This window comes from Hemicordylus capensis, chromosome 2, assembly GCF_027244095.1.
Source record: "Hemicordylus capensis ecotype Gifberg chromosome 2, rHemCap1.1.pri, whole genome shotgun sequence".
In the NCBI taxonomy this organism is placed as follows: domain Eukaryota; kingdom Metazoa; phylum Chordata; class Lepidosauria; order Squamata; family Cordylidae; genus Hemicordylus; species Hemicordylus capensis.
The window spans coordinates 260,910,486-260,932,645 of record NC_069658.1 but is presented as its reverse complement, the minus strand read 5'-3'; the positions used below and the strand labels follow the sequence as shown (position 1 = coordinate 260,932,645).

Below are 22,160 nucleotides of genomic sequence, written 5' to 3'. Positions count from 1 at the left end.
CTGTCACTTGCAATTTTTCCCACCTGGAATACCCCACAGAGTGTTGCATGGGTGCTGTGTGGGGGAAATCACAGTGGACAGGACTCAGGATCAAATCGTTGCTGAGAACATTAAAGTTGAAAGTCATAGCTTTGATAAGTTACTGTTGTTCAGCTTAAAGTAAAGTGTGCCATCCAGTCGGTGTTGACTCCTGGCGACCACAGAGCCCTGTGGTTGTCTTACATAGAATACAGGAGGGGTTTACCATTGCTTCCTCCCACGCAGTATGAGATGATGCCTTTCAGCATCTTCCTATATCACTGCTGCCCGATATAGTACCAGCGGGGATTCGAACTGGCAACCTTCTGCTTGTTAGTCAAGCATTTCCCCACTGCGCCACTTAAGGTGACTCCCCCTCCCCCCACCCCACCCTGGCTTACCTTTGCTTTAACAGTACAAATGCCTCGTTGGGAACCTGCATTGCAGAGCTAATGTGTAATCCTCTCCTAAGCAAGCAACCCCAGCTGTTGCTATCTAGCTACATAGCGGTTGCTATTTGGTTGCTATTTACCTTGAACATTGCCAGTGAACTCATTAGCGTTGGGTACAGCATCTCCGGAATCTGTGGCCATGGCTTTGGGGGTGGTATCTTCATGGCCTGGGGTGGTTGTTTTTGTAAGGATAGCATCCATAGTATTTCCTGTTGAAAAAGAGGTAAAATGTCCAGGAGGATTTGCTGAGGTGATATCTCCATAGTTGGTGTGGGATTCCTCACGGGGGCCAGGGTCACGTCTTCTATTTCCAGTTTGGACTCCATTTTTGGTTGTAGCATCTCCAGGAGCCGCATAAATTGTGTCTGTAGCAGGAGGAGTCTCTTCAGAAATGGTGGCGCTTACATTTTCAGGAGCATTTTTGGTGGCAATGTCAGAAACAGTATAGGAGGAGGCACTAGGCGGTGTTGTGCTGACGGCAGTTGCACTTCCAGAAATGGTCCCTTCAAGTTCATTGGCAGCTGCAGTAGCATCTCTGACAGTTGCAGTGGTGTTTCCAAATTCTGGAACAGGCACAGTGGCCCTAGGGGTCATAGTAGTGGTATCTTCTCCTCCAGCAGCGGTAACTGTGCTTTTATTGGGAGCGGCAACCTCTATAGAGATTCCAAATGTATAATCACCAGAGCTGGAAGTTATTGTATAAGTAATCTCTACGGCTACTGTGAATGGCAGGGGGCTGGACATCATCAGAGTAGCAGTCTTGCCATTTATGTTAGCAGCTGGAAGGGTGATCTTCACTTTCTCAGCTGCTCCCACAGTGGTAATAGGATCTGTTTAAGAACAACAAGTAGTAGGATCCCCCCTGCCAACATCAACATGCCTCTCCTGTAAAACTCTCTATTTCTTTTGTACTTATTCCATGCAACAGGTATTCATTGGATTGTGCTGATAATTAAACGAACAGCAAGCTAGTATAGAGTGGCTAGCTAGCCAGGCAAGCATACTGAATATGGCTGACATCCAGATTAAGCTACTCAATAATACTACTCTGGCGTTCCTCACAGGGATTCTCAACGTTGGGTGCCTAGATGTAATTGGACTTCAACTCCCATAATTCCTAGCCAAAGGCCACTGGGGCTGGGGATTATGGGAGCTGAAGTCCAATAACATCTGGGGACCCACATGTTGAGAAACCCTGCGAAGGACTGCTTAATTAGTTACAATACTTTTAATGTTAGGTTTTTAATGGTTTTAAATGATTTTAATGTTAATGATTTTAATGTTTCTATGATTTTGATTGTAAACTGCCCTGAGAAGCAAGTTTTGGGCAGTATAGAAATATGTTAGATAGATAGGTAGATAGATAGATAGATAGATAGATAGATAGATAGATAGATAGATAGATGACTTCCATCAAGTATTTTAGTCAGAATGTCAGTCTATAAGTCTCTATCTATATCAGGACTGCACAACTTTGGCCCCCAGTTTTTGCTGGACATACTATCCTACCTAACTGTTGGTCGCTGTGACTGGGGATGACTGGAGCTGTAGTCCAAAAACAGCTGGAGAGTGGAAGTTGTGCAGCCCTGATCTATTAGACAAATACAACACACACATACATATGCACATGCACACATGCACACGCATACACAAACATGTTTTTCTTGTTGACATTGCCTGCAGGTATTTGCCAGCAAAAAATTTAAACAGCAAGAGGCAAAGTCATTCTTTCCTCCCTCCAGCCAGCTTTGTTGTAGAAAGTACACAACAGCAAGGAACATAAGAAGCTGCCACATACTGAGTCAGACCATTGGTCCATCTAGCTCAGTATTATCTACACAGACTGGCAGCAGCTTCTCCAAAGTTGCAGTCATCTCTCAACCCTAGTATCTAGAGATGCCAGGGAGAGAATTTTGAACTTTCTGCATGCAAGCATGCAGGTGCTTTTCCCAGAGGGACCCCATCCCTTAAGGGGAATATCTTACATGTAGTCTCCCATTCAAATGCAAGTCATGGTAGACCCTGCTTAGCAAAGAGGACAATTCATGCTTGCTGCCACAAGACCAGCTCTTCTTCCATAAGGAACATAGGAAGCTGCCATATACTGAGTCAGACCATTGGTCTATCTAGCTCAGTATTGTCTACACAGACTGGCAGTGGCTTCTCCAAGGTTGCAGGCAGGAATCTCTCTCAGCCCTATCTTGGAGAAGCCAGGGAGGGAACTTGAAACCTTCTGCTCTTCCGAGAGTGGCTCCATCCCCTGAAGGGAATATCTGACAGTGCTCACACTTCTAGTCTCCCACTCATGTGCAACCAGGGTAGACCCTGCTTAGCTAAGGGGACAAGTCATGCTTGCTACCACAAGACCAGCTCTCCTCTCGAGGGAGGAGAGAGAGCTCTTTCTCCCCTGTGCAAGGAGAATCTGATGCAACCCCGACAAAACCTGACTGAAAGGAAGCAAGAATGTGATTTCAGTGCAAAAGCTGTTACTATTGTTGGACACCTCAGAATAGGCAGTTTTTGCACTGGGTTCTGCCCTTGAATTAGCCTCAAACTGCTCGCGTCCTCCTGCCATGTGTCACCATTTCTGGGCCTCTGTTCCATATGCTGTCTTGGCAAATTGCTTTTTGATCCCATCTGAGCAGCCAGAGATCGAGGCTGCAATCCTAAACATACAAACCATTGGACTCCATGGGACTTGCTTCTGAGTACACATGTTTAGGATAGGATCACAGCGTAAAGTTACAATTCTAGGCATGTTTCCCTGAGAGCAAACCCCACTGAGCACAGTGGCTTACTTCTGAGTTAACATGGATCAGGCTGTAAGTCCAGGAGAGCCTTACCTGCTTCTGCAAGACACAAGATTGCTGGGAAGATGATCTTCCAAACAGCAGCCGGAACCGGCTCCATCACACCGGCTGCCAGTGGCAGGAGTGCCAGTGACCAGACTGGACAGGTTTATGGGAAGGAGGACGTGTGGCTTCCTGCAATACGGACAAGTGTTCCCATTAAAAATGGAGATGCTCCTGCCTAATGACATGGGAGCTTGTTAAGAGGTGACGGATAGTGAGAAAAATATGGCTGGTGACGTATAGCAAACAGTCTTCCCCAGCGGCTGATTTCACACCTCCTGGCTTCACATTGGGCCAAAGCCTTTCAAGCCAGATTTTGCCAGATTTTTATTGTCTGCCTTTTTCATTCCCTCTCTATAAAACCTTTCTAGGAAATGCAAGAGACACTGCTTCATCTGCATCGTCTGGTGGGGAGGAAAGCGGAAGTTAAATAATAAAAACCCACAGATGGGTCTAAGTACTTTCACCAACCTACCTCTGTGCTCAAATATGCTGTCTGGACCCTCTCCCCAAATCACCTCCACTTTTATTGATCAGTTTCTCAAATGCATACTCTACTCATTCCATTCACAAATGCACAAAGTGGTGAACAAAATTTAAAAGTGCAGCAGATGAAGGCGCGGGGGCGGGGGGAGACACACCAGATCTAGACAAAGTTAAGCAGTAGTCATTCCCACAAGTTGCAACGGGAAAGTTAAGCTTGTTGAAATTAAGGTCCGTTTAATGATGGCAGGATTGTTCCCAAGAACAGCAGCTAGAGAGGGATACAAAACAGCAAAGTCCTGCACTAACATGCAAGATCATAGCTGGAGATGCTTTACAGATGCATTTATTTTGGCGTGAACCAAACTTTCTGCATGATGTGCCCCAAGCACATAGGAAGGCACATATGTACAAGGGGGTACTGTGTCTGTGGTTAGCCTTCACATGCCACTGCATGCCAATGAAAAGCAGGCATGGAGTGCTGTCAAGCGAAGCAGTCATTTATTTTTTTTAAACATTCTCTTTTCACATGTATGCCTCCCTGTAGGGAAGAATTCCATGCAATGGGAAAATAAAGCTCCAGCCACATGTATAAGATTGCTGTCGTGTCACATGGACATTTGCAGAGCCTAGAATGTGCCAAGAAAATGGCAGCAGACCCTTGGTCTACTTAGACTCTCAAGAATAATGTCTGCTGCTTCAAGGCTGCACAGCTTTGGCCCTCCAGCTGTTGTTGAACTACAACTCCCGTCATCCCTTACTATTGGCCACTGTAGCTGCGGATGATGGGAGATGTAGTCCAACAGCGCTGGAGGACTGGCATTGTGCAACCTTGACCTACTTTGATTGTCAGTGGCTGTCCATAGTCTCAGATGGGGGTCTCTCTAAGCCCTGCTACCCAGAACCTCTTTTACCTGGAGGTGACAAGAACTGAACCTGAGAGCCTTCTGCACACAAATCAAACCCTGTGCTTTCCCATTGAGCTATGGCACCTCCTTACCTTTTGTGTTCGCTGACAGAGCGAGTATTACATTAATTCCAGATCTAGTTTGTCGGCTCACTATAGCCCTATTCCAACATTCTTTTATATGAGAGTATCGATGTCTGTATCCTTGCACCTGTTTTTGAGTGAATGACTGCATCTGTGTTCATTTTAAAAGTGAACCTGGGTACAGAACCCCTCAAATGCAGGGTACAGATAGGAAGTGTACAGCTGTACCTGCGTTCAGCATAATGTGTGGAGAACTGTACCTTCGTAGAAATCTGTACCTGTGCATACTGTTCACTTGCTGTATGACCATTGGACATAAGGTGTGAATAGGGCTTATGTTACCTAGGACAGGGTTTCTTAACCTAGGGCCCCCAGATGTTGTTGGACTACAACTCCCAGAATCCCCAGACATGGCCTTTGTGGTTGGGGATTCTGGGAATTGTAGTCCAACAACATCTGGGGGCCCAAGGTTAAGAAACCCTGACCTAGGATATTTTATGTGGCCATAGGCAATCTTTGCTTTTATAAAACTGAGGATGGTGATGTAATGGATAGCCTCACTGCAGGCCTCTACTGTTTTGGTTGTAGGCCTAGCTGAGTCTCAGAGCTGGGAGAGAAAGGGCTCCAGAACCCACAGCCTTCACCTCCCAAAGCTACTTGCCTCCCAAGCTTACTCTAGAATAGGCCTGCTCAACTTTGCCCCCCCCCTCTTTTTACTACAACTCCCATAATCCCATAGTGGTCAATAACCAGGGATTATGGGAGTTGTAGGCCTCCATCTGCAGGTGGGCCAAAGTTGAGCAGCCCTGTTCTAGTCTGGTTACAGCACCTCATCACTGACTGTGTTATCCTTACATACCACATCTACTTCTTGACCCTATATTTATTTATTATGTATTTAATATATTTTTATACCGCCCAAAACGCAAACTTCCTCTCTCTCTCTCAATTGCCCTTTCTTTATTCCCTTCATTCAGCAGCCCTTGTTTACATAGCAAGCCCTTTCCCAACGCATCCCAGGCACCCCTTTCTCCCCGACGATGCCCCAGTAAGTCCTTTGGGAAGCTGCAGCTTGTTTGTGTGCTGCCTCAAGGGTGTGACAGATGGAAGCCAATCTGTGTGATCTCTGAATCTGGCATTCTATTTCACAATCGCTGGCACTGGCAATTATTTGGCCACCTCCTCTACCTGAGGGTGACGTTTCTTTACAGTGAAGAAAACCCATTATGTATGGAGTTCAATGGGAGCCTAGGCTGAGGCAGAAAGGATTCAAATTCATCTTTCACGTAAGTTCTCAAGTCCTCTTTGAGTTCTCTAAATCAGTCTGTTGTATGCCTCAGTGTACCTCTGCTCCTTGCAAAATTTCACATGTCCCCGCTTCCCAGTGGAGAATGTAATGGTGTGTGCCCGTTATGCTTAATATCAGGGGGTCCTCATGTGCCATCATAACTCAACTCTCCAAAAGCTTTTATTTTACATATTTATTAAAATATTTAAACTCTACTTTTCAGTTAAAAAGATATGGAAGGGGTGTTCCGAGAGGAGACAGCAACAATGTCTTTGTGCTCTTTAGTTTTTTGGTGCTGGAAGATACCCACAGCACCACAGAAAGTAAATCCTACCATGAACCCTGGTGGAGCCACCCAGATAGGAGACTCTTTTGACTAAGGTTTTCTGAGGGCCCTCTCAAACCAACCCTGAATGGGTGCCACCACTAAAAAGGCTGTTCTTCATAATGACATCACCTCCAAAGGTCAGGGAAATCTGAGCAGGGCATCATTTCTTGAACTGAGAAAATGGGATTGGGAAAATATCTTCCCTTCTGACCTAGGCTATTATTTATTTATTTATTTATTTATTCGATTTCTATACCGCCCTTCCAAAAATAGCTCAGGGTGGTTTACAAAGAGAAACAACAAATAAATAAGATGGCTCCCTGTCCCCAAAGGGCTCACATTCTAAAACGAAATATAAGATAGACACCAGCAACAGTCACTGGAAGTACTGTGCTGGGGGTGGATAGGGCCAGTTACTCTCCCCCTGCTAAATAAAGAGAATCACCACGGTAAAAGGTGCCTCTTTGCCCAGTTAGCAGGACTACACAGGTCATTAAAGGGTCAGGACCAAGAACTTGAATCCTTAAACTGGAAGCTAGTGGAGCTCTGCAAGGATAGGTGTGCCATGCTCCCTGTGGCTAACCAAACTGCTTCAGCTGCTCTTCAAAAATAACCCCACATTACAGTAGCCCAAACCAAAAATTTTCAGAGTGCATGACCATGACATTTGTTTTCACCTTGCTCCAATGCACACCTCTCAGAGGATTGTAGGAATTATTTTTTTGGAACATCTGGGGGAAGGTTCATTTGCCTTTAATATACCAAAGGAGATTTCTTGACAGGTACTTCTCTGATCACATCTGCAGTAATTGGAGAAAAGTCTCTCTTCTATAACAGGTGGGAGGGGGAGAGAAGCTCTGCCCTGAATGGAATCTTTAAAAGCTATCATCATCTTTATTGGCTGCTAGTCTTAAATAAAGTCATTACCAGGCCATCATGTACATTTGGTAAACATGGAAACCAATTCCCAGTTTCTTGTTTGTCTATTTGGGGGCATATGTTGCCCACAGGGGCCAAGTAGGAGTTGTCATTATTGTCTTATCTGATTCAAAAGTCAACATGGCGTCTTTCAGTGGAAATGGGAGTCAACAATATGAAAGCGAAATAATTAAAACTGGGCTGTGAATGTGGAAATTGGCAACACTGGAGCAACTCCTTTTATAGTCCAGGATTTGGATTCTCAGGACAATCCCACCACCTACTGGCTACGTTATGAATTACAGGGATAGATAATGGTGAGATAGATTAAATGGGCTGCTTTTATCAGTTTAAGGGCGGGACATGGTGTCTCAATTCAGTGTTGCCCTCATTAAGACAAATGAAGATGTAACAGGAGCACTTTTCAGGGGGAAATCAGCAGCAATCGTGGGACTTTAACCCTTTCCCTGACCACCAGTTTCCCCCGTAATTCTCCCCCTCACCGACCCTGGCCATTTAAAATCATGTTTTCCTCAGCCACAGTATGAAACCCTGGCCATTTTAAATCAGTCAGAGTATGAAATGAAGTAAGCCCAGTTGGGAAAATATAGCCCATGACATTTGCAGAGAATGAATAGGTACGCCCATCAATCCTTCTCAACCTCCACATTTATCATCATCTCATCCTTCCTCCAAAGAACTCAAGGCAGTGTACACAACTTCTTGCCCCCTCCCATGTATCTTCATAACAACCCTGTGAGGTAGGTTAGGCAGGAGAAAGTGACTAGTCAGCTAGTACATTTTGTGGCTGAGTGGAGAATTGAACCGGGTTCCTCTGCTCAAAATCCAACGGCACCATAAGTTGTATCAGCACATACAGGTTTGGAAACATGTGATGGCCAAGATAATGTCATTAGTATGGAAGCTTTCATATTAACACAGGACTCTAAGGAGAGGTGGTACAGAAATTACACAACAGTGCCCTGGCATGCACATATCTGACCTGACGCACAAGACCCTGTTTAAATGATAAGGCTCAAAGCAGGTATTTGTGGTAATGAGAATAGTTAAGAGACCATGTGCAAGCCAGTGCAGACTGCCTTTTCTTTTATTTATTTTAATTGTATTTATCAAATTTGTATGCTACCCCAAACTTCCGTCTCCATTTATCACTAATGACCACCATGGCAAATGTCAGGTCCGGGCCTATCTCTTTCTCTAGCCTCAAGGACACAATGTGATAGAAGCCTCAAGAGACCACAGCCAGAAGAATGGGTAAAGCTTCTCTGTGAAGGAGGTCCTGAAGGTGAAGAGAGGTCCTGCGTTACTAGAGTCAGAGAACGTCAGCTGCCCTGCTTCATAGTCTAGGCTGACCAGAAACCTGCGGGTTGGAATGTCCGTTGCTGCCTTGGAGGCCGGTGCTGCAGGAAGGAGCTGGTATGGACCCAGCTCCACAGCCCAAATTCCACGTTCCGGATCCAGGACCACGGGTTTCTTCCTATCCACAGATTCTTGAGCGACACCCAGAGCCCAACCACACTGGCCCTTCACATCCACCAGCCAGTGGTGACGGCCGCATGTGAATCCCTCAGAACCCAGCACACAGAAGGAGGGATAGAATCTTCGAGACAAATTGTGGTGCATTGGACAAACACCTCTGTGGCTCACCGTCCTCCGGTCAGCTGAAATGGCTAGGCTGGGGTGAGCGGAATCAGGATCCAGGGTCAAGATTTCTGTAATAAGGACAGAGAGCAATAAGTCTCCTCCAAGGACATTTTTAGATTGTGAGTCCCTTGGGGAAAGGGTTAGAAGAAAAAAATGTTGTGAGCTGCTCTGAGCTTATGGGATGGAGCAGGATATAAACAGAATAAATATTAACCCATTCTATTTATGGAATAGGGCACTGAATATATTATAAATGCATTGGTAATTATTTAGTGCGGCAGATCTTTGGGGAAAGCATGACTGCCCCCTACAACACAAATGAAATGCTGATAGTTCTACTCTTAGAATGCATGCATTAACTGTTGGATAAAGCTATGTTTATCTAAGATTTCTCCAAACTGGTACTGTGATCCCTGTCTCCCTCTCCTAACTTCTCCTGATAATAACTCGCTCCCAGTTCCGCCTGCTAGATGTGAGAATTCTAAAGCATTGCTCTTAGCACCGCAGTAACCTCTTTTGGCCACTAGAAGCATCATGTGATATCAATAGTAGGGTTGTGCACGGACTGGATTCGAACTGAACTGCTGGTCCACAAACGCGTTCGAGTGGCCAGTCCATTCTATCAAACCGATTTGATGGTCCGAGGGGCTATGCTTGAAAAGGGGAATCTGGTGAGGATTCCCCTTCACAAGCAAAGGGGAATCCTGCCTTTAAAGGGCTTCTAAAGGTGGCGGGTGGGGGAGAGGGCACTTTTAAATGCAGGTGCTTACTGATCCAGCAGCTGCAGCAGCTCCTGGAAACCCCGGCACTCACCCCAGCAGCTTGCACACGTGGTGGCCAGTGTTGCGGAATCAGTTTTGTTCTGGGTGGCAGTATCAAGGCAGTGTGTACCCACATGCTATCAGAGTGGGGCCTTCCTGATTCAACCTGAGTGGGATCTAAAATGAACTGAGTGGACATCAAAATACCTTGTGAGCGCATGCACTTGCACATGCCATAGAACAGGCATCCCCAAACTGCAGCCCTCCAGATGTTGCTGAACTACAACTCCCAGCATCCCTAGCCACAATTTATTGTGGCTGGGTATGCTGGGAGTTGTAGTTCAGCAACATCTGGAGGGCCGCAGTTTGGGGATGCCTGCCATAGAAGGAACACTGGTGGTGGCAGTGTGGTTTCGGCCTCTTCAGATGCACAGAGGCCATTTGTGTGACCTCCACGCAAATGGCCTCCACATACATGGAGGCCAGAATTGCGCTGTTGCCACATGGAAGGGCTGCTGAGGGGAGTGCTGGGTTTCCAGGAGCCACTGCCGGATCGATAAGCACCTACTTTTAAAGGTGCCCTCTTGCCGCCCCACTGGCTGCTCTTAGAAGCCTTTTAAAGGCAGGATTCCCCTTTGCTTTTAAAGGGGAATCTTCACTGGGTCCCTCTTTATGAGCTTAGCCCCTCAGACTGTTGAACCGGGTCAAAGTGGTCCAGAACGGACCGGGCTTGGTCTGGTTCAATCATGGATCAGATTGCCTCTCCTGGAGGCCGGTTCAGTTCATGATCAAACTGCTGAACCAGCCTGGTTAGTTGCAGCCCGGTTTGTGCATACCCCAAGTTAAAAGGTCTCTCATGGTCAGTTAAGAATCAGTTAGAACTGTTCGGTTGTTGAAGGCTAGTGCCTGTTTGTGTTTGTTGTTCGTTGTCTCTCTCTCAATATGCGATGTTTTAGTTTCTTAATAAATCTTTACTGGTTTTTTGAACTCAACTTCTGGTCTCCAGATAATCTCTTGGGCTAAACGTCTTGACCACCAGAGCATACTCTGTTGTGTGAGGACTCCAATGTATCTCCTCACATCCCTCAACACCTCCCCTGCCAAATTCTGTGACTGCCTGAGTTCATTCACTGAAAGTTGTGAAAAGATCGAGGCAGTTATCCCTTCTATCCCTTCACATTTTATGTCTGTGATACAACCCCATTGATATTAACCTTGCATCCCAGACATGTGCTCCCAAAGTACTGTCTTCTTCCGGGAGAAATGGACAATTCTCTCCTCCAGTTCAGTAGTAGACACTGGCACCCATTTTGGAAAGGTCCAGTTTTTACACCTAGAGTAACAGGGGAAAGAAAAAGAACAAAGAACAGCATTAGATGGCAGCTGGGCACTTATGATGTTTGTCAGATTCAGACAATTGGGATCCATGTCATAGATGCTTAAGCCTACCACACAGGGCTGCAGAAATCCACTAGTCTACAAGTGAAAAATGATGCCTGACGAGTGAAAGAAGTCCAAATGAGCAATGTAGCAATATCGCTTGATGAGTAAAATATTTTGTCTGGCTGATAAACTGAGCCAACATTTCTTCATCCTTGCTAGTACCACATATGTAGCGCTTGTAACTGCACGGAGAGGTGATTGTCTGTTTCCTTTTATCACACAAGCCCACTGTGACCTTCTGCCTCTGGAAAGCTGTGGCTTTCCAGTTTCAAGGAAAGTGAAAATTTCCTTGGCTGGCTATAAAATTATCACTCAGGGCCTAGGGGGAAAAAAAAGAGGGCTCTGTTGGCCAGGTGGGGAGATTAGGGATGTCCACGGAACCACATCGGGTGGCTCGATGGCGGCGGGGGGTTGCACTTTAAAGGTGGGCGAGGGTGCACTTACTCCTCCCTCTGCTTTCCCCCTGCCGATGCCGGTTCTCCTTAAGTCCTACGGGGCGGCAGCGTACTTCCCCTGGCACACGTGCCAGCTACTTCCGGCCACTTCCTGCCGAAGAGCGAACAGGGCGGCAGAGAAGTATGCTGCTGCCCTGTAGGACTTGAGCAAAACCAGGGGAAAGCGGAGGGAGGGGTAAGTGCAACTTCCCCCACCCTTAAAGTGCAACCCCCCACCGCCTTCGAACCACCCGGTTCTCAAACCTGTTCGGAGGCCCGTAAAAGGGCCCCCGAACAGGTTCCTGCACATGCCTAGGGGAGATCGAAGCAAAGAGGCCAAAGTCTGGAAGCTGAGTGGGAAGAAGGCCCAGGAGGTCAAATCAAAGGTGGAGTAGCTGAAGTTGGGAACAGAGCAGACCATGGGCTAAGAACAGGGCTCTGTGGGGGAAGAGGCAGGAGGAGGAACTATGCAAGGAAGGGATCCATGAGAAAGGAGCTGAGGAGAACCTCATGCAGCGCCTATGGAGCAGAGAGGCTGCTACTAGTAGGAAGAGAGTAATCAGACAAAGATGCTTGGAGGCTGAGGAGCTGTGGACCTTGCAGCCCGGGTGGTGGTGGATTTGAATGTTGGCTGCCGGTCAGACTGTTGGCTGCCGGTCTCTCTAATAACTCCAGTAGTGTCCCAGATAGAATGAAACTACAAACCAAAGCCTACTTACCTGCTCAGAAGGTTGCCAATATCCTGAAAGGGAAGAAGAGTTAGGGTGAGAAAGCACAGTTCTTAGGGAAAGGAGGCAGTCCCTCACCACGCTCTATGTATGAACATACATTCAAGGTTACTCCACTCAGCTGTGAGCTTACTAGACTGAGGCTCCATTGTGTGGGGATGCTGTAAACCATTTCTTCCTCCTTTTTTGGTATGGTATCCATGCAACCAAGCACAGAGAGCCTAGCTCACCTGTCACATCACCAGTGTTGTAGAGGGGAGGAGAAGACGATGACCATTCCCCCCAGGTAGCATACGCACTGGGGGTAGAGATCATCTTGGAAATAAAATGCATCCAGACAATTGCAACTGACCCCTGCAGTCCATGTGTACTTCAGCTAGTCCTCTAAATGTCATTCAAGTGAGTAACAGAGAAAACTGCAGGACCAACAGAAGTTACTCCATGGATTGTTAGCATGCATGGTGTCCTCTGAGAAAAATGCCAATATCTTCTAGGGACACAAGACCAGCAATCCTCTCACCAGCAGTGATGGTCTTGTGGTAGCAAGCATGACTTGTCCCCTTAGCTAAGCAGGATCTGCCCTGGTTGCATATGAATGGGAGACTAAACGTGTGTGCACTGTAAAATATTCCCCTTAGGGGATGGAGCCACTCTGGGAAGAGCATCCAGGTTCCAAGTCCCCTCCCTGGCTTCTCCAAGATAGGTCTGAGAGAGATTCCTGCCAGCAGCCTTGGAGAAGCCGCTGCTAGTCTGTGAAGACAATACTAAGCAAGATAGACCAATGGCCAGTATATGGCAGCTTCCTGTGTTCCTATGCTCTTCTTGTTGTATACAATACTACCCATGTATAAGTTTGGTCAGCTGCCAAGTGGGCACACATCTTCACGGAGCAGCATTCTTTAGGTCTGCAAATACCTCCCATCTTGGAGAGAAGCGTGAGTTTCTTGAAGAGCTCTGAGGCAGGGAGATTTTCCATAAAGGGAGTGAAAATAGCAATAGCTCATGATTATGAGTAACTTACAAAGTGTAATGCCGTAGGATAATTTATTGTGGCACCAAATGTGCATCTACTTTGGTTTTGAATTGAGGTGGTGGGAGAGTAGAGCTGGTCTTATGGTAGCAAGCATGACTTGTCCCCTTAGCTAAGCAGGGTCCACCCTGGTTGCATATGAGTTGGAGACTAGCAGTGTGAGCACTGAAGATATTCCCCTCAAGGGATGGAGATGCTCTGGGAAGAGCATCTAGATTCCAAGTTTCCTCCCTGGCATCTCCAAGATAGGGCTGAGAGAAATTCCTGCCGGCAACCTTGGAGAAGCTGCTGCCAGTCTGGGTAGACAATACTGAGCTAGATAGACCAATGGTCTGACTCAGCATATGGCAGCTTACTATGTTCCTACTGCTTTCGGGGGAGGGAATTATGTTCCCAAAATCCCTTAGATTTGAGAGAAAGCCCACCTTTCCCCAATCACTGTTCTCCTCTAACAGAGAATCCCAGATGTTGTTGACTACAACTCCCATAATTCCCAGCCAAAGGCCATCACAGCTGGGGATGCTGGGAGCTGCAGCCCACATCATCTGGAATTCCCTGTTAGAGGGAATGCTGTTCCCAATCCTGTTAAAGTACAGAGGTTTCCACAACCTGCTGCTGCAGTGTAATTTTTTCCGGATTAGTACTTCATTCCCTTTCCTAGCATGATCCCAGCCAAAAAAGGATAGTGTGGAGTGCCATGTCGCTAATCAAGTTTGATACATGCTGACACCAGTGGTCTTGTGGTCTTATGCATGAATTGTTCCCTTTGTTAAGCAGGGTCCATCCTGGTTGCATTTGAATGGGAGACAACATGTGAGCACAGTAAGATATTCCCCTTAGGGGATGGGGCCACTCTGGGAAGAGCACCTGCAGGCTTGCATGCAGAAGGTTCCAAGTCCCCCGCCCCCCGCCATCTCCAAGACAGAGCTGAGAGAGACTCCTGCCTGCAACCTTGGAGAAGCTGCTGCCAGTCTGTGTAGACAATACTGAGCTCGATGGACCAATGCATGGTCTGATCCAGTATATGGCAGCTTCCTATGTACCATCGCGAGCATAAGAAGTCCATTCAGAGTGAGGGCAATGCTTCCTCAATAGGTGAAGCATTTCATCTCCTTCCAATGCTTTTTCATTAATGCTTTTCATTAACACTTTTCAGTGCAAATGGCAATGTTTATGAAAATCATCCTGCTCTCTTTTCAGCTCAGCCCTGGTGGCAATGACCAGTACTTTTGATAGTTTTACTTTTGGAAAGCATTCTTAAATTCAGGAGGGACTGGCTGCAGGAGCACGACTGAGATTTAGGAAGGTAAAAGTAAAACCACCACCACCATCACTCCTCATCCCCCGCAAAAGAAGCCCAAAGAATGATTCCAAAATAATATGCCCCTGTCAGCTAACAGCTCTCATAGAAAATCTTATGTCATATTGTCCAATCAGAAGCAAGCAATGGGAGCGAAGGTAGAATCTTTACATTTCTGTCTCTACACGTTTAGCCACGGATGACTTCCCTGTGATGAATCAGTCCTGCCATGCCCATTAAAATCACATATTCTCTCTCTCTTTCTTTTACACACACACACACACACACACACACACACACACACACACACACACACACACACACTCTCTCTCTCTCTCTCTCTCTCTCTCTCTCTCCTCTGTTCCTCCTTCTTGGACGTCAACGTTTACCTTCAGAAGCTCGTTATCTGGCTGCTGACACTTGAGCTCGAGCTCCGCTATCAGTCCCCGCAGAAGTGGTGTCCCCTGCCGAACTCTGCTGTCGTTCTGCTGCTGTACTTTCATCAGTTCACTGGCCACTTTTGAGAGCCCCTGAAGCATTTCATTCTCCCTGTCCCGCAAGCGCTTCTGCAGCTGCTGGCACACATGAGCAGTCCGCTGCTTCTCGGCTTCTGCACGGTCCTGCAGAGGAAGGAACGTTAACTCTTTGAGTGCAGCTCAGAATACACTTAACACTCTCTTGCAGCTGTACATTTAAGAGGAGTCTTGCATTACTCATCTTCCTCTACAACACACAGTTGCAAGAGAAGATTGTTGCCATTCCTGAACTGAGAGAGCCTAAAATACATTCAGTTGTGGGCTTTTCCAGACAACAATAAAGTGTGAAATTGAGAAAGCTTCTGCACAAGCTTCAAACACTATCTTACTCACAGATCACATGCTCATGTCAGCTTCCACGCACCTTCCTAGAGAGAGATCTCAATCCCAGCACATGCAGAGGAAGAACCTCCCATAATTTCCACATTGCCACCTGCCAGCCAACTCTTACATTGTGAAAAGAACTCAGCCAGTAACTTTGGTGGTGGCTGGGGAAAGCTTTTGCAGCTTTTGGCCTGCAAAGGCTGGCCAAAAGGTGGCGCTGTGAAAATTATGCAATGCGCCACCTAATGGTGTAGTGGGGAAATGACTTGATTAGCAAGTCAAGAGATTGCTGGTATGAATCCTCGCTGGTATGTTTCCCAGACTATGAGAAACACCTATATCAGGCAGCAGTGATATAGGAAGATGCTGAAAGGCATCATCTCATACTGTGTGGCTGGATGCAATAGTAAACCCCTCCTGTATTCTACCAAAGACAACCACAGGGTTTTGTGGACGACACCAACTTGATGGCACCAGGAGTTGACACCGACTTGACGGCACACTTTGCCTTTACCTCTCTGGGCACTGTGCACTGAGCCACCTAATGGTGCAGCGGGGAAGCAACCTGCCTAGAGAACAGAAGGCTGTTGGTTCAAATCCCCGCTGGTATGTTTCCCAGACTATGGGAAACACCTATTTCGGACAGCAGCAAAATAGGAAGGTGCTGAAAGGCATCATCTCATACCTTGTGGGAGAAGGCAATGTTAAACCACTCCTGTATTCTCCCAAGAAAACCACATGGCTCTGGGGTCGCCAGAAGTCGACACCGACACAACGGTACAACCTTTCCTCGACGGCACAACTGTGCATTGAAGAGGAAGGCTAGAACCACACAGCAGTGATGTAGTCACAAATTCAGAAGTGCCAGTGCTCTCCACGACAGCCCTCATAGCCACACCCACCATGACACCCCTAACTTAGATAGATGTAGTAATTGAGAGGGCTCTGTTACAAGAAGTCAATGATCATGGAGACTCTAAGGAGTGTGCTAGAATGACTGACAGGGAATGCCCACTGAAAGGCACTGGTTCCTTCCAAATGGCCATAGGAATGCATGGGATTTCTGAATGGCTGGTGGCCATTCAAAAATTCAATGCATTGCATGGCCAATTGGAAGGGACCAGTGCATTTCAGTGGACATTCCCTGTCATTCATTTTAGGATGTCCTAACACTAGTCTACCGTAGGACTTGCATGCTGATGGTCCCATGTTCCTAGAAGCATCTCCAGGAACAGCTGGGAAGGACTCCTGCCTGAAACCACACTGAGCTAGATGGGGAAATGGTCTGACTCAGTATATGGCAGCTTCCTAGGTTCCTAAGGCAGGAAGAATGGTAATAAACACTTGGAATACCAAGAGCAGCACATTATTTCCAGTGTAGGAAGCCAAGGGCTCTATGTCCCTGCTGAGATCCTGGAGAGGAAAAGGTACTGGGACTTTGTCCCTGCAGCACTGCCACACAGCCTTTCAATGAAGAAGAAACTTACCACCAGCATCTTCAGTCTCTTCCCTTGGTTAATGGAAAGGATCTCCCTGCTGTTCCACTCATCTTTCAGCATTGCCAAGTGGTGTAGCAGCTGCACCTGCCAACAGCAACAAAGAGATGATATTCACAGCTCAGGGAGCGAGTCACTCCGGGCTCCAGTCGTTTTCCTCTGCTACAGACTCCCTGTGTAGGTACAGCAGGTAACATGTAGCTCTTATGAGATCTCTGAGCACTGCAGAGAGGGGCAAGAGGAGCTCCAGCTTTCCTGGAAGCTGCACACTCTTACCTAGGCACTAGTAGGTAGACACCCAAGATCTCTGTGTGCCTGAGGCAGAGGGACAAATGCTGGTCCCTCTTCTCCCTCTCTTTTTTAAGGGGGGTGGGACTGGAGGGCATTTTTCTGTGTCTTTGGTGCCCCATAGCCTGATGCCCGAGGTAACAAACTACCGAGTTACTAGAGCTTTTTTTCTTCTTCAGCAGACTAAACAACTCAAGCTTTGTGGAAGAGGAAGATCTTTATTCTTGAACAAAGAAGTAGTGTGAACTGGTGGCGTGCTACAGGGAGGGCATTCCATAATTGCAGAGCCTCCACTAAAAACCTGTCTCTGTATATTGCTAAATAAAATGGAGATGATGGAGGGCCAACTAGTAGGGCCAGGGGCAGAGCCACCATTGTGCGAACAGGTTCAAAGAACCTGGGCCACCAATGAAAAGGGCCGCCAAAGCCCACAGAAGAGAACCAAGTGGACTCCCCATGCCCAGGCTCCGGTGAGCCCTGAGCAAGCTCTCCTCTGTCCTTTTAAGGCAGCACTTGCTGCCTGATAGCATGTATTTCCCTTTATCTTCATCCAGCAAGGGAGAGAAAGAGAAATACATGTTGTCAGGCAGCAAGCGCTACCTGAAATGACAAGGGGAAAGCTCACTTGGGCTATCCCAAGCCCCCTTTGCATGTGACATCACGTGCACGGGGGCGTGGCTTAGGAGAGCAGTAAGCTCTACCCCTATCATTTCAGGCAACACTTGCTGTCTGACAGCATCCATTTCCTGAAAAGGACAAGGGAGAGCTCATTCAGGGCTCTCCAGAGCCCAGGTGTGGGGAGTTCGCTCGGGGCTCTTCCAGAGCCCAAGCCACGCCCCCATGCACATGGCATCACGTACACGGGGCATAACTAGAGGGGTCACCGAGCGGGGCCAGACACAGTCCACCGTTCAGCTGGCTCCACACCCGAGTAGGGCTTGAAGTTGATCTCAAGGCCCAGGCAGGTGTGTCTGGACAGGCATAGGTTTGCTTCTTGGCAAACTGACTCTGCTTTAATATTTATCAGTATGTGTGAGTGCTTGCCCATTAAGTGTGCTTTGTCCAGTGTGTATCAGGGTTGATTTGATTTGTTTGAATTACTGTACCTGGGTTACATGTTTGTGTGAATTACTGCACCTGGGTTAATTTTAAAAGTGAACCTGGATGCAGGCCCTTCAAATGCATAGTACAGAAAGGAAGTGTACTGCTGTACCTGTGTTCAACATAACATGTAAATTATTGTACCTGTGTACACTGTACACTCATTGTATGAGTGAACATAATATGTGAATGCTCTATGTCTTTGCACTTTTAGAGACAGAAGGGGACAAGGGTATAAGTGTGTGTGCATGTGCTGCATGTACACCACCTGCAGAATAGGATTGATCAGGTCTGTTATCTCTCATCCCCATATACTGCTGTTAACAAGTTCACAGAACATAATTAGGAGTTATGATTAACATTCATGATGATATCTTTGACCTAGATTCTTTTTTTATAAATTGTTTAAAAAAATTAAAATCTGATTTTAATTTTTAAAAATCCAATTTAAATTTTTAAAATCCATTTTATCAACCCTGGTGTATATATCTGGAAATAAGCAAATTGTATACATCATGACTCCTGTACACTCTTCACATTCAAGTGTCCCTGTAAGGGGTTGCTCTTGAACCTTACTGCTCAAAGAAGCAGATAGCTGCAAAACATTCATAAGAACATAAGAACATAAGAACAGCCCTGCTGGATCAGGCCCAAGGCCCATCTAGTGCAGCATCCTGTTTCACACAGTGGCCCACCAGATGCCGCTGGAAGCCACAGACAGGAGTTGAGGGCGTGCCCTCTCACCTGCCATTTCTCTCCTGCAACTGGTACTCAGAGGCATCCTGCCTTTGAGGCTGGAGGTGGCCCACAGCCCTCCGACTAGTAGCCATTGATAGACCTCTCCTCCATGAAGTCATCCAAACCCCTCTTAAAGCCATCCAGGTTGTTGGCTGTCACCACATTCCTCTAAGAAAAGAGCATGGGGCTTTTAGCATCAGAATCACTGCGCTGCCCATGCTGATCCTTCGTCCCTTTGGGAAAACAGCAATTTAAATTGCAAATGTCAGGCAGCTGGACATTTGCAATGGACTAGATTGCAGACAGACAATTGATTTAAGAGCCAAACAACAAGCTAAATACAGTTGTGTACAACAATACTCTAGTCCAAGAGTCCTTTTATAGATTTTGTAACATATTTCTGGAAGAGGGGTTGTACATGCCCTCCCACTCCCAAACACACTCCCCTCCCAATGGCTTTTGCCCACAGGGCAAATACAAATACAGCTACTTTCCTGCAGCGCATTTACAAGGTTGTAGGGCAATAACGCATCCTTAAAATTCAAATCAAGGCATGGGAAATGTGAACGCATCCTGCTGACAACGCAGTGACACCGATGTGGAAACACAAGCAATATGGAGGGGAACTTAAGAGGATACGATGTGAGTACATTGCTGTGTGTAATCTGGAAAACGCTGCTGTAGTATATATGTCCTGACTCTTTAAAATGAGGTGTGTGTTTGGTTGCATGTGGCTTAGCTTTCTGTTTTCTAAGTGCAAGCTGCTCAGTTTGTTGACATCTTGTCTATCCTGGGAATGGTTGTTTGTACAGGAGAATTCTAAACCTACTTCATCTCTTGCTCCTTCAGGCCCAATGTCTAGCAGAGTGACTGGTTGTTGTGTTGTAAGCATGCCTAACAACCTTACCTAGGGGAAAATACTACAACTGCGAGTTCACATTTGCCCAAAAGACCTCGATGCAAAAAGTGGATTTTATTTTATTTTTAAACCCTGCATAAATCGAGCTAAGTTCCAATATACAGTTAAAAACCCCAATCGTGTATGGAGTGCTCTCCAATATGGATATGCAACACAGACTTCGGGATAAATCTGGCAGATATGTGAATGTACACCCACCCTCCCAAAGTCAAGTCGCTACTTCTGGAAGTTTTTCATATAGGGCTTTTAAAGCCCTTTAACTTGCATCTCCTCTGGAATGGAGGGGGTGCGTTCACATAGCAGCTAGATTTACTCTGAAGGCCCTGTGAGTTATTGAGGAGCAGTTCATTTTTGCTGTGCTTTAGAGTGTAGCCCGATTTATATTCAGGGTAAAGAAATCCACTATTTGTGTCCGGTTTGGGAGACAACTTCGAGTTCGCAGTAAAGTCTCCCTGCACAGTAAAGCCCACTGTGTGTAAGAGTCCCTGGTGTCTTGTCTGAACTGGCCCTGATCTGATCTGAATTGGATTAGTTGTTTTTCTAAAACCTGCTCTCCACCATGACCAAAGAGTGGCAGCGGCTTATGCATGCCAGCTATGACTGAAGCTATTCCCGGAGCTTGTCCTTCTAATATGTTAATATGTTTTCACAGGATCAAGCCAGTGCCACTCCAATTTCCAGGATTTTCTCCTGGAAATTGACGCTGATTATTATTATTATTATTATTATTATTATTATTATTATTATTAATTCAATTTCTATACCGCCCTTCCAAAAATGGCTCAGGGTGGTTTACATAGAGAAATAATACATAAATAAGATGGCTCCCTGTCCTCAAAGGCAGGGGTGTAACAAGGTTGGCTGGGGCCCAGAGACAAGATTTTAAAATGCCCCCCACCCTCGCTGCCCGTCACCGGCCTTCATCTCCTTCTCTTGGGCCAAAGGGCTCACAATCGAAAAAGAAACAAGATAGACACCAGCAACAGTCACTGGAGGTACTATGCTGGGGGTGGATAGGGCCAGTTACTCTCCCCCTGCTAAATAACGAGAATCACCACGTTAAAAGGTGCCTCTTTGCCCAGTTAGCAGGGGTGACTCCAGGCCTACCCTGGAGGACTGACAAAATTCACCAGGAGCAGAAGTCACTGAGAATCACGGAAGCATCTGTTAACCCAAACACAGTTGCCCAGCCTCCCCGCACCGCTCCTGCCTCTGCCGCTTTCTGTTCTACCTTGTACTCCCCGGCCGCCTCTTCTGCAGGCATGACTGTGTGCGCTCTGTGCTCCAGGGATCGATCACAAACCACACAGATCAAACTCTGGTCGTCCTTGCAGAACAACTTCAGCCCCTCCAGATGCTGCTTGCACATTTCTCTAGTGGCGGCCCCTGCTGCCTTGCTGCTGCCATCCCTCGACGGCGGGCCTTCAGGAGCACTAGCCTGGTCAGCAATCGAGGCCAATTCTTTGGCCCTCTCGGCCACTTTCCCCAGCTGGGTGTTGGGCCGGAGCTTTTCTTTGCGTGACCGTTTCCTGCATTGCGGGCAGGGGAAGCTGTTGCCCAAGTTTTCCCAAAACCTGGAGATGCAGGCCCGGCAAAAGTTGTGCTCGCAGCTCAGGATCACCGGGTCCGTGAAGTAATCCAAGCAGATGGGGCAGAAGAGCTCTTCCTGCAAAGCTTGAGCTGCTTTAGCAGCCATGGCGGCGGCGGGCGAGAGGAACTTCTCAACACACAAAGGAGGCGGGACTCGGGATGGAAGAGAAAGCGAAACCACGCACACTACACTCTTTAGTAGCTGCTGAGAGGGGCGGGGCTGTGAGACCTAGTGGTTCAGTTAACGTTGCCAACTGGCCAGAAAGGAAGGCCTGGCTTGTTCTTGTGCTTTTTTTAAACAGCAGCTTGAAATCTGGAGAGTGTCGGATAAAACTTAGTACAGCATCGAGATAAACATATCATCAGCTAGCTCCTGCAGGTCAAGCTGTTGTTACAAGCATTCATAGGAATCAGAAATACCAGTAGTCATTTATACTGTACTTCTCTTCCTCTTCCTCATATCTGTAACACTCACTG

At 46.9% G+C, this 22,160-nt stretch overlaps 1 protein-coding gene across 1 annotated transcript; it reads right to left on the bottom strand.

The window, feature by feature from the left end:
• Positions 1-7,932: 7,932 nt before the first annotated feature.
• LOC128341597 (E3 ubiquitin-protein ligase TRIM39-like) lies at positions 7,933-21,834 on the bottom strand. The gene is made up of 6 exons (XM_053287915.1): positions 21,325-21,834; positions 17,039-17,134; positions 15,081-15,311; positions 12,353-12,375; positions 10,971-11,089; positions 7,933-9,063 (listed from the first exon to the last, which is right to left on the bottom strand). Exons 1-6 carry the CDS (start codon positions 21,787-21,789, stop codon positions 8,555-8,557), a joined length of 1,443 nt encoding a protein of 480 aa, XP_053143890.1. The 5' UTR covers positions 21,790-21,834; the 3' UTR covers positions 7,933-8,554.
• Positions 21,835-22,160: the final 326 nt, after the last annotated feature.